Source organism: Haliotis asinina, chromosome 10 (genome assembly GCF_037392515.1).
Source record: "Haliotis asinina isolate JCU_RB_2024 chromosome 10, JCU_Hal_asi_v2, whole genome shotgun sequence".
Taxonomy (NCBI): Eukaryota; Metazoa; Mollusca; class Gastropoda; order Lepetellida; family Haliotidae; genus Haliotis; species Haliotis asinina.
In genome coordinates this window covers 28183595-28196494 of record NC_090289.1, presented here as the reverse complement: position 1 = coordinate 28196494, position 12900 = coordinate 28183595, and the positions used below count along the sequence as shown (strand labels likewise).

The window sequence follows — 12900 nt, the reverse complement described above, 5'->3', positions numbered from 1 at the left end:
ATTACTCAGTTTCAGTATTGTCGTATACTGTGTGTATATTCACTCGACAGTGTGATTGTGGAATGTGTCCAAATCGCCAATAACTGGCAAGTGTATACAAAAATACTCGTTAAACCGGAACGTTGCTGTGATTCTTCATACAAATAACGTCTTTGGATTTTAACATGGTTTGGTTATGATTTACATCATACTGGCAGTATTACAGCCATAAAGTCACATGTTGTTTTACACAGGAAGAGGCAGCGTAAAGATGTATCAGCATATTCTGCAAAATAAAGAACTGCAACATATAATTATAAAGATTTGTAATTGACGATTACAAATCTGTTATACTTTGCAATTTTAATAAAGTCATTTTTGTCAAAATTATGTCATGTCTCAAGTGCAAATAAATTTGTTTAGCGATGTCAGAGAGTTTCTGCTTTTTCAACACAACTTGGAAGTGTTGATATAAGGAGCAACATCAAGGCAAATAAATTCAACATACCCATTTTCAAAATCATCGGAAACGCCTACTACAAGCAGTTCACTGTACGGGTTTGATTCTATCGTAGGCATGCGTTTCATGATAATCACCGAAGACAAGGTGAGTGCGTCCTGCAACACGTGACACCTGTCACTCAATATCTGATCGATGAGGTTCATTGGGTTGTGATATCATGGCGTTGATGTTTGGCAAGGTATTATTTTTCAGTGTGCACGCATCATTACTCGACGTTTACCGACGTATTTAGCTGCTCTGAGCCCCGACGCTTGAGCAACGGGCCCAGATGGTTGGTTGGTTTGGCTTGTTACTACCAGTATGGATTCAGTGAGTGAGTGATTTTAGTTGTACTCCGCACTCAGCAATATTCCAGGTATATGGCGGCGGTCAGTAAATCAGACAATCTAGTGATTAACAACATGAGCATTGATCTGCGTAATTGGGAACCGATGATATGTGTCAACTAAGTCAGCGAGTCTGACCACCCGATCCCGTTAGTCTCATCTTACGACAAGCATAGTCGCCTTTTATGGCAAACTTGTGTTGCTGAAGGCCTATTCTACCCCGACCTTCACAGGTCTTATGGATTCACGATATTAGAAAATGCGGAGTTCCTCAGGAGTGAACATGGTAGTCCAGTGTTTAAATCGTTCGCCTAACACCCGGGTTCTATTACCCAAATGTGAAGTCCATTTCTGGTGTCCCACTTTGTGATATTGCTGGAATGTTTGAAAAACAAACAAACAAAACAAACAAACAAACAAACAAAAAACCGGCTTAAAACAAAACTCTTTTACTATTTACGGTTCTTTCGAGCACATCAAGAGCATGACCTTTTCCAGCGTCCAGCTTAGAATGTTGTATTCATTAAACCGTGGTTGACGTGAGGGGTTCGGGTTGGCTTCCCAGTTGATGCAGAATACACTGGCAATACGCCACGTCCTGATGTTGACAACTTTGAGTTTATATCAGAATGGGTACAATGTATGAAGTCTATTTCAGGTGTCCCTGAAATTGCTTAAATATTGCTAAAAGTGAAACTCTCTCACTGCAAGTCGTATCTACCTTGTCTGACTCAATTCTCATGGTGTCAATCACTCGATGTTTCAATCTTGAATATTTACGGACTTATGTCAAGCAGCTGGAACTTTACTTTACCACTAAAGTATATTGTCAAATGACAATGCCCGAAGAGATATTTCATCACGTCATGCTCTTAGTCTTCTTAGTGTTCTTACTATGTTATTGTGGGTTATTGCGACTGAATCATTTATTTTTCCCATCTTGAATTTATCTTATCCAATGATCGTCCTTAGAATAAAATAAAATTGTTGATACCCCTACACAAACACACAAACAAAACCCCCCACCAAACAAGCGAACAAACAAAAAAGCCAACAAAAGCAAGAAGTACAGCAAAAAGTACAACAAAAACAAAAACAGCAAAAGAATAAACAAAACAAAACAAACTTGACCTAATAACACAACAAACAAATACAACAACAGGAAACAAAATATATCATTTTTGATTAAATGTCATTTTTTATACTTACCTGGTAGAAAGCCAACAATGCCCACGTGAGTGGCGCTTACTCAATTTCTCTCATAACACAGTCTACAAAAAGTAGAGATGCGAGGTCAACATACGGGCGGTAGGTCACCCAGGTCACGAGATGACCTGGACACGTCATTCCCTTACCCAGCGAGGCAGACAACAAAACCCTCAGGAGGGGAGGCTGGGCGGGAACTCCCGACTGTTGGCTTTCTACCAGGAAAGTATAAAAATGACATTTAATCAAAAATGTTATATTTTTTACATACTTATCAGGTAAGAAAGCCAACAATGCCCAGAATGGCACAGAGGCGGAGGGCTGAGAGCGTGGACGCGAGACCTCGCCCGTGCGTCTCTACGTAAAGAGGAACCAAGAAACCCTGAGGAGAGCTATCCACCGGCATCCGCCTCCGCACTAGAGGGCGGGTAGGACACCAACCGCTGTCCGGACATCTCCGATAAGGAGGAGGGATCGGCCGACAACCCCGGAAGGGAAACCCAACACGAGAAAAGACAACTCAACACTGAAGGAGTGGAGAGAAGCAACAGAAAAGTTTATTTGAGGCAAAAAAGGTGTGTAGCTGAGGTCCCCAGCTTGGCACCATACGAGAGGCGGGGGAGTGTAGGCCGCCTAAAGAGGAGCAGCCCCGCGCCGAATTAAAGGGTAAGGACCCCCCGTTCTTTGCTGGGCAAAGACCTGGGGTCCTAGCCTTGAAATGCCCGCCAGATCCTCGTTGGAGAGGGTTCGTAAATAGTGGTTGGCGAACACCAAGCCAGACTTCCAGAAGCAGCCCGCCATGATGTCCGCCACCGCAATGTTGCGGTGATAAGCCATGGTGGCCGAGACGGCCCTGATCTCGTGTGGGTTGGTTCGAGTCGGAAGAGGTCTGTCCTGGCCTTTGTAGGCCTCTATGATGGCCGACCGAAGGTATACCCCAAGAGCTCTCCGATCAATCTCCCTTTTGCTCCTCTGGGAGTGAGGGAGGAAGAGCCTCCGCCGCCTAAGGGAGCGGGTACGGTCGGTATACACTCGGAGAGCCCTGACAGGGCAGAGAGAGAGTGCTCCCTCCTCCGTCGGGTCTACCAACGGCCCTAAAGAAGGGATGTGGAAGGTACGTCCCAGTTCGTCTGCCTGTTGGTTCTTGCAAACGAAGTCGGGGGCGAGGCCCAAGGACGCAGATCCTCCATCCGTGGCCTCAAATCTCAGGAGATCCGCCTGAAGAGCGTGAAGCTCCGATATTCGGGCCGCCGAGGCCATGGCCACTAGAAAGGTGGTCTTCACCGTGACGCGGAGGAGGGGAACCTCTTCCAGAGGCTCATAAAAATCTGACTTGAGGTGGTCAAGGACCACTGCCAGATCCCACTCAGGAGCCCTCGGCTTGCGCCGACCCTCCGCCTGTCGGAAAGACTTGATGAGCTCCCTCAGTACAGAAATGTCCAGTCCCGGCGACCTCTTCCTTATAACGGACATGATGGCCGCCAGATTGGTGTTAATGGAGGAGGCCTTGAGCCCTCGAACGTTGTGCAAGTGAACCAGATAATCAGCTATCTGGGGAAGAGGGGCAGAACCGGCCTCCACGCCGTTGTCTTCACAGAAGGAGGAAAAGGAACCCCACTGGAAGTCGTAGAGCTTCTGCGTGGTTTTCCTCTGTGAGGAAGCCAAGGCCGAGGCTACTCGCTTGGAGTATCCACTGTTCCTGAGCCCCCTTTGAATACAAGCCAAACGTGCAGATCGAATACCTGAGGGTTTTCGTGAACACGGCCGCTTGGCTTGCTTATGAGAAGGTCCCTCCGGTGAGGGATCTGAACGGGATCCTGCAGACAGAGTCTGCGAAGGGGAACGAACCAGGGCCGGGCAGGCCACATGGGAGCCACCAGAAGCAGTCTGATGGACTTGGTGGTCTGAACCTTGGCCACTACCTGTGCTAGAACCGCTGGGGGAGGGAAGGCATAAGCGTCCATCCCTTCCCACTCTAACGACAGTGCATCGACGGCCCAGGCCGCTGGGTCCGGCACGGGGGATACATAGATCGGGAGCTGGCAGTTCAGCCTGGTGGCAAACAGATCCAACATGGGCCTGCCGAACTGGAGACAGAGGGACTGAAACGTCCGCGGGTTCAGTTGCCACTCTGTCGAAGGAGGCGCGTCCGGCCGGGAGAGAACATCTGCCAGGACGTTCTTGGCTCCTGGAATGTGAACTGCACGGATGCTCAGGCAGAGCCTGTCTACCAGTTCGAACAGGCGGAGGGTCAGGTCTAGGAGAGGAGTGGCTCTGGTGGAGCCTTGACGGTTGATCATCCAGGCTGCGACTGAGCTGTCCGTGTGGACCAGTAAGGTCTGGTGCCTGAGGGGAACGGACCAATGGAGGATGGCAAGTCGTACGGCGTCCAACTCCAGCACATTGATGTGCCGGTCCTGCTGGGCTGCCGACCAGGTACCTGCCGTCTGGTCCGACCCCAAGTGAGCGCCCCATCCTTGGGTGGAGGCGTCCACGAAAAGGTGACTGGTCGGGAGAGGTGTCCTTAGGGGAACTCCTTTGAGGACGTTGTCGTCCACTTGCCACCAGGTGAGGAAGTGTCTGAGGTGAGGTGGGAGACTTATTGGGTGAAGACAGTGGGTCTCCCTGACGTGCTCGTTGAGGAACACCTGAAGAGGTCGGAGCATCAGCCTCCCCCTTATGGTTAGGTCCTGGGCTGACGTCAGGAGGCCCAATATCCGCTGCCACTGCCTGAGGGACAGGGGCTCTGATAGTGCCCGAGTCATCAGGGGCGCTAGCCTGGTCATCCGCTCCTTGGGTACAAAAGCCTTGAAGGCTACTGTATCCAGTATGGCACCTAGGTATTGGAGAGAGGTGGTTGGTACCAGGTCCGACTTCTCCAGGTTCACTAGCCACCCTAGGCGTCGAAGGAGGTGGATGACGAGGTCCCGTTGCGCCTTGAGAATGGAGGGCGAAGGGTTGTGAGCGAACCCATCGTCCAGGTACATAAGGAATTGGACCTGGAGTTCGTGGAGGAACTGGACGATGGGTTGGGTCACACGAGTGAACAGCCATGGGGCAGAGGAAATCCCTAACGGGAGGACATTCCACTGAAAGTGCCTGCCCCCCAGGACGAAACGGGGGTACCTGCAATCCGCCAAGTGAAGGGGGATGTGCAGGTACGCATCCTGGAGGTCGAGGGACACCATGTAGTCCGAGGGCTCCAGTAACCGCATGACTGATGGAACAGTCAAGAGTCGAAAATATGGCGGCTGTTCGAGGTAGGAGGAGTTGAACTCCTTCAAGTCGTGAATCAGCCGCCATTTCACCGAGTTGCGTTTGGGCCTGACAAAAACGGGGGAATAGAACCCGGGAGTCAGATCCTGGAGGGGGATTTCCTGAACTGCCCCCTTGGAGACTAGAGACTCCACCTGCTCTAAGGTGAGTTGGAACCTGACCGAGTCCATCGGACGTTCCACCGGAGAGCAGGTTAGAGGGGGCGGAGAGGAGATCGGGATGCGGAAGCCACGCTCCAGGATCCGACACACGAATGGGTTCCGCGGAGTGCCCTTGCTGGGGGTTTGGAATCCCTGGTTAGCCTGGCTGGGCTGGTTGGACTGGTTCGTGGGTCCTCGGCCACGACCTCCGAACCGAAAGTCCACCTTCCCTGTCCGCTTCCTAGGAGTGGATTGGTCTGCTGGAGGACCTCCCTGACGCTTGCGGGGGGTGGAGCCTGCTGAGGGTCCGCCACCCGTCATGATCCGATTGGTTAGGTCCTGCTGCTGGATCTCATGGCGAGTGCACAGAGCTTCTGGGATTTCCCCCGCGAACAAGGTGTCTGCCGACACTGAGGCGTGACGGAGGGAGTCCCTAATCTCCGGAGGGAGATTAGTGCGCCCCAGGAAGCCTTCCCGTCTGAGGTTGGTAATGGCAGCTGAAATCCTAGCAGCCGACAGGGTGACTTGTGCCACTCCGCCAGCTACCGCTCCAAATGCCCTATACAGAGGTTCCTCACCCTGTTCCATCCCTGCCTCCTTGGCGAAAGTGGCCATAGCTTGGCAGACGTGAGCAACATAGTTGCTCAGCCCCACAATGGATCTGGCCTCCTTGTCCAAATGGATAAGGTGATTGTCCGACACCTTGTGGGGTACCCCAGCAGAAGCAACACGAGAGATATCGGGATCCAAGGAGGGAGGATCTAAAGGAATGGGCGAGTTCGCCACTGGAAGCCTGATCCTCTGTTTGTCTGAGAGGAGGAGCTGAGGGGTAAGGCGACCTGGTCCGGCGGTGGCAACAGCCTCCTTCAGTTCCTTAGCGGCTGCTTCAAGGAAGCGGTGCGGAGGGAGGACTTTCCGAGGGGAGAGAACACAGTCTTCAGGGCAGAAAGACTCGCCTCTCGCCCTAGAAGCGGCAGAAGGTTGATCGTCCACCTCCGCCAACACCACACCGGTGTATTCCGCAATTGCCTCCAGTCTAGACGCAGAGTCAGAGACTGGAGGGTTAGGCTCTGGAAGGACAGGGTCGCTGTCATCCCCCACCTCCCCCGGGAGGATAGGAATAAGTGGAGGGTCTCTTGTGTTAATGAACTCCCTAGAGGGGGAGGACCTGGGAGAAGGAGAGCGCCTCGGGGAGTGAACAGGCGTCCGCCTCCGGAGGCGGAGCGGAGGGTTCCGCGGAACGTGCCGATGTGGGCGGACCAAGGCGTTGATCAAGGATGGACTCCACTAACCCTTTAACGGAAAGGAGAAGCCTCTCTGAGCGAACCTGCTCCCTGTCACGAGACTTCTTCGCTTTTTTCTCCTTCCTTCTCTTCTTCTCCTTCCTCCCCTCCGGTGATACGGCTACGTCCTCCCTCAGGAGGGGCCGAGAGGGAGAGACGGAACGGGAGCTAGTAGCGCTCCCCTCTGGCATAGTCCTGATGGGGTCCGACTCCATTCCTGACTGAGAGTCGAACTCCTCCGCCTCCTCGTGAATAACTAACTCCTCTGATGCGGAGGGAGAAGGAGGGCGGATGGGAGAGCGAGGCACCGATCGTCTAGATGATGCCGAAGACACTGGCGAACCTGCGGAAGGCGCTGCCTTCTTCCGATGAGACTCCCTCTCGCTCTTCCTAAGTACTGCCAGGTACTGACGAAAGTCCCGCTCAGAGAGGACCTCACACTCTGCACAAGTGTTATCCGCAGCGCAGGGACTCTTGCAAAGCCTACACAATGTGTGAGGATCCCACTTAGCCGACTTCCTAGTGCCGCACTGAGTGCAGAAGGAGGCGAATACCATGGTGGAACGCACGACAGGGTACGCTGCCGAGGGGTGACGGCAGAGTAAACTTCTATCCGAGGAGGATAGGCACGTCACAAGCGAATGGTCCGACCAGGCGGAAGGTTCGCCTGTCCTCCGCCTCTCCGTCAAGGCGAAAGGTCCGCCAATGCTCCTCTACACCACACAAGGGTTGAGGGGAACGACAGAAGAATCTCCTAGCGAAGGGTCCGCCTAGGCGGAGGGTCCGCCTGACCTCCGCTACTGCGCACAAAGGCGCAGGTGAACGATTGTTAAGGAACCCCTAACGAAAGGTCCGCTCGGGCGAAGGGTTCGCCTATCCGCCAACCCGCCTATCCGCCAGCGAGTAACGCGGAAGCCCGACAAGGGTCCGAGTGCACGAGCCACACAAGCGTGAACCGAGACACAATCGGGACACCCGTGAAGCACCTGCAAGTGGGACGACGGCCGACGACCCACAAACTGCTGGCAAGAAAGAAAAAATCAGCTAGTCGCAGATAACGAAAAACACCTAAAAGCGACTAGAATGATGATAGTAGAGAGAGAGAGAGAGATATAGAAAAATGCAATAAACAAAGCACACACTTAACTAGAATCCAGTAGCGCGGCCAAGCAACACGTCTTGACTCGCTCGTCTCTAGTAAGGGAATGACGTGTCCAGGTCATCTCGTGACCTGGGTGACCTACCGCCCGTATGTTGACCTCGCATCTCTACTTTTTGTAGACTGTGTTATGAGAGAAATTGAGTAAGCGCAACTCACGTGGGCATTGTTGGCTTTCTTACCTGATAAGTATGTAAAAAATATCCAAACCAAACAAAAAGCAAAAGAACAAAAAACAAAAGCACTGTCTGACAATGGTTTGCCCCATATTCATCTTGAGATGAAATTGTCAGACACGGTTCCATATTTGCCAACAACAGTGTCAATCAACCATATACAATCCAACCAAGTTCCATCACTCAACACTATGCCCAACAGAAAATGGGTACTCGGTGGGATAGGTCATGTGACAATTAACCTTCTGGCGGTACACAGGCAGCTAAGCTTATCCGGGATTATAGTAAGAAGATCGTACGCTTTGAGCACCATGTGTGCGCTTTGAACAGGATCTGAAGCCTGGAAAGGGGAGTTATAAATATTCTTCTTTTTTTTTAAATAATAAAATAAAATACCCAAATAACATTGCTGGAGAATAGCAGGAAGCTGCTCTAAACGAAACTCAATCGTTTCTTGCAGTCATCCAATGCCCTAGCACATTACGTGAATAAGGCATGGACACTTTGAAAGCAGACTTTGGCTGATGGTTAACCGGAAGCGTTTTGTTTCGAGTGGTAGTGAACGTGTACCAGAATACACTGGCAATACGGCACGTCCTGATGTTGACAACTTTGAGTTTATATCAGAATGGGTACAATGTATGAAGTTAAAATATTGCTAAAAGTGAAACTCTCTCACTCACTCATTTCAGACAATCCTTTCTGTTCGTGTTTGACTGTGTATGTAGAGAGAGGGCACACTGAACCAGATAAGGTGGTGATAACGCAAGGTCACCTGGCTTATATACATTCTGTCTGTCTGTCACAATGGTCAACATGTTCCTGGAATGTCTGGGTAAGTTATAAAAAGTGGACACAAATCCATGATATTTGCTTGTTTCTGGACTTTTTTGTGGATTAGCTGGGCAGCCACACGTGATGCCGACACCAGTATATTTAACGAGATTAATTTTGTAGGTACTCACGTGTTTTTCATGGTGCTCTAATATTTTGTAATTGGAGCACTTTATTAAATCGCTCTACCTATACCGGTACCATTGTTTTAGCTACTTCCGGTTGGTGTATATAGGAGTCTAACCTTAACCCTAACCTTATGCTTCCTTCCGATCATGCGTCTTGAATTTAGTTTGCCCCTCTCATAAGAGATCTCATAATTTTACGACTGCTGTGAACATGGTTTAGGAGTTTCAGGGCCAGGGTCACCGAGTGGAGTGTGTCCCAGTCTGTGATAACACTTGACACCTGTGCGTCTACGGAAATTGGATAAGACCTGTATTTGAAGACCTGTATTTGAACAGACACCACAGAGACATGACACAGACCCTTTCCGTTTTATAAATAGTACTCATGTGTCATGGATTTTTCGCAAGAAATGCAGATCAAATTATCATTTTTTATGATTACTCAGCGTCATTATTGAAGGGCCAAGCTATTGGAAACACTATTTCTTAAAAGTTTTAAATCTTCGATTTTGATGTAAAATATGCAACTGCGTGTTTTACAAACTTTCTTAACAGTATGGAAAAACACATTAGAAGTTGATATGCCGTTATTATGTTCTTGAACGTCCGATACATTTTCTAATTCAAATTATCAATATGCCACTTAATGTCAATGACTTGCACGTGCATAACGCTCTGTCTATGGAAAGTAGAGGACAATAAGGATTCATTGATCGTTTTCACTGTCGCTCACTGTTCAGTTACCTGTTAGAAATCGCAGCTTAAAATGACAGTGTTTACGCTTGCTGAAAGAGGTCAGGGTTTAGGACTTTTGGAATCTGGTCAATGTTAGCAGCACGTTTAATACGAGTCAGAGGTATAGGTAGACTGTGGCAGAGATTTCAGGTCAATGGGGCCGTGGAATATGCACATCGACGAAGTTGCCCCGGAGTCCCAACACTCTGAGTCCGATCTGCAGTTCACCCACAATAACACCACGTCACAGGCAGGCGTGTTTGAGATGACCATCATGACCATTGCAGACATCGTCACTGGTATGGTGTGCACTTCACAGATGAAAGCAGATTCCCATAACTGTCGCAATGGAGAATCACAGATGCACATATGGCAACGCATATCCAATTTGTCGGGAGCTTGGGCATGGGCATAACTCCAACTGGACGTACTCCACTGCATGTAGTCGACGGTAATCCTTCCGGAAGCATTAATGGGACGAGATTCTAGTTCCTATACCAGTACTATTCCTCCAAGCTATGCTTGGAGTTATGGTCGCCCTTCTTTCCTGCAAGAGGACGCCAGGCCTCATAGGGCCTGTGTTTGTCACGGAACTCTTTAGACTGCGGGGTGTAGAGCGGATGGAGAGGTCAGGATGCTAGCCAGTTCTCCACCCAATTGAACGTGCATGGTATGAACTCGGTGTGGACGTGTGTACACACGTCACCCAGCACTACTGGATCTCCCATGACTCCGTAGAGCTCTTATAGAAGATTAGAATGCGATTTCGAAAACTTTTTTTATGAATTTGATGAAAAGGAGCAAATTGTCTTGTCATATATGTGTTATATATATCATTTGATCCTCCATTGATGACGCCTAGTATATAATGTCTTCTACAAAAATGATCTTTATGCCTTGATACATTCGTAGAAAAAAATATGCTAAATTGTTCCAGTCCCAGTCACTGACGAAGGTTCATCGTGGTATACATGTCACAATCGGTTCTAACGGTGCAGGTAATCTGTTTTCAACATCTTGTATCCCTCCCGAGAGAGCTCAACACTACCTGGCATCGTCACCCTAAACGTGGGGAAGGTTTATGGGGCCGAGGAATTGCGTCTGTGTAACGCCGTATCATTAAATTGAACATGTACCAAGTCCCTTCTATTGGTGTGGGAGATGGCAGTCTACATCATTACCCAGTCACCCCCAAACCAGTCCACGTTTCAGTATGAAGTTTCGAGTATAACGTTCCCAACGACGTTTGTAAAAACGACTTCTGGCGTCTGATGGACCAACAGGAAACCTCACTCAATCAGACACTTCTCCATCCATGTTGTCACCATACTTTGTGTATTTCCGATGATCACAGACATCGATGGTGCTCATCAGTCTGAATGACACCTCGTTCCAGACCAATACCTGCGCCTCAACGACGGTCCCTCGCTGTCTCGGCTAAAAGTCCACGCAACCATTGCATTCTTGTAGCTGTGGGTAATTGTCATGGTGAGTCTATCAAGTAAAAGACGAACCCGAACAAACCTGTCCTGCGCTGTAGTTGAGACATACAGCCCACCAGACCACTGCATCAGATAACGGTTCCATACATGGGATTTCTGATGGTCCTTAAATTGTCCATACATGACAAAACGTGGCTACGACCTAACCCGCGCAACCTGTCTGCAGTAGACCGATGGCGTTGAGTTTCTGTCAGTTGGAGTATTTTCTCACCTTTCATTTGCTGTAAAATAGTAATGACAGAAAAACCTAACATTTCATGTTTCACCTTTCATTTGCTGTTAAATGGTAATGACAAACAAACCTAATATTTCGTGTTTGTGTATTCGGCCGCTACATTCTAACGTGTAGCGTTTCACCCACATCGGTATATTGTTTCTGTACTTTTTCTGCCATCATGCGCCACTTCCGATAACAATATCAACAAAGATCAACAAGTCGAATCGTCACCGGTCTGTACCGAGTCAGCGTTGAATTTTGAAAAGAATGAAATCATGTGATTTCCTTACTACATCTTCAGTGTGCTGCTATGTTAAATGTAGATTCGCTCATGTGTTGTGCCTAGTTGAGGACATCGACTTTCTGTTCTATTTAACCTTCGACATTGTCAATGCACGTAACTCCTAAGGTTAAAGCTTGCCTCTGCCTACTCCAAATTTAGCCGGCTGTGTCAAAACGCGACGGAACTACGTAGTCATGCATTGACGTCACGATGCAATGTTCACAAAACAGTAAATATACGCATTACTGCAAACTTTCCACATAATTGTCCTGACTAGAATACTGTATTGTGAGTTCAGTTATGCCTGCGTCGTAAAATATTATTCAACAATGCATTTTGTCTGTCTCGTATAATGAAATAATTATTTACAAGGCGGGGGTTAGTGTAGGTACACCTCACATCACCAGGGTTCACAGTTCTTTATAAAACCAAAATAGCTTCCACAGGCAAAGACAAAGGCCCGAGTCAATTAATCTGATAATCTTGGACCGAGAGGTTAAAATAAGGAATTCGACATTGGACATCTGTGGTATCGGAACCCTATGGGTTATTATGATTGTTATTGATCGTATCTATAATGAATATATCGTTGATGGGGCGTCGTCGATGAAACCCCTACAGTTTGCTACACGGGTGATAATATTGTACACGTGTCCATCAAACAGAACACACTTTTGTGCGGTACCATGACAGTTTAAAGTACTTCGTAATTAGTTAAAATTGCTTGCATATATGTTCATTACATAGCTATGAACTGACTGTGTAGATTGTAAGTAGACAGCCTTCCCCACCAACAAGAGCAGTAGCGTTCTCTTTTTGTAAGAAAGTGCTTGTTCTATGTCTCTAAATGGATAGCTAGGTCGCGAGACTTAGAAAGCACCCATAAACTCATAAAATGTGATTGGAATTAAGTTAATTGTGACTTCATTATCCGATGCAGTTATTCTAATCCAGTTCAAAGCCGATGACGATGATCATTCTAAAGGCCTTCCAGTTGTCAAGGGTCAGTTTGTTATTCTGAGCAGTAATAATATCAGTTTCCCTGGGAGTAGTCAACTCGATATCAACTCCCAAAGATGAAGTATTTTCCGCGCGGTAACTGGCTTTAAATTAAAGAGATATATTACCCATTG

General features: G+C 48.5%; 1 protein-coding gene across 1 annotated transcript in view; it reads left to right on the top strand.

Annotated features, from left to right (window-relative positions):
* Nucleotides 1–8786: 8786 nt before the first annotated feature.
* LOC137297787 (uncharacterized) overlaps nucleotides 8787–12900 on the top strand; it is a 41910-nt gene continuing 37796 nt past the window's right edge. The window contains exon 1 of the mRNA XM_067829735.1: nucleotides 8787–8903. Coding sequence (XP_067685836.1) covers nucleotides 8876–8903 — 28 coding nt within the window. The 5' untranslated portion in view covers nucleotides 8787–8875. The remainder of the gene's footprint in view (nucleotides 8904–12900) is intronic.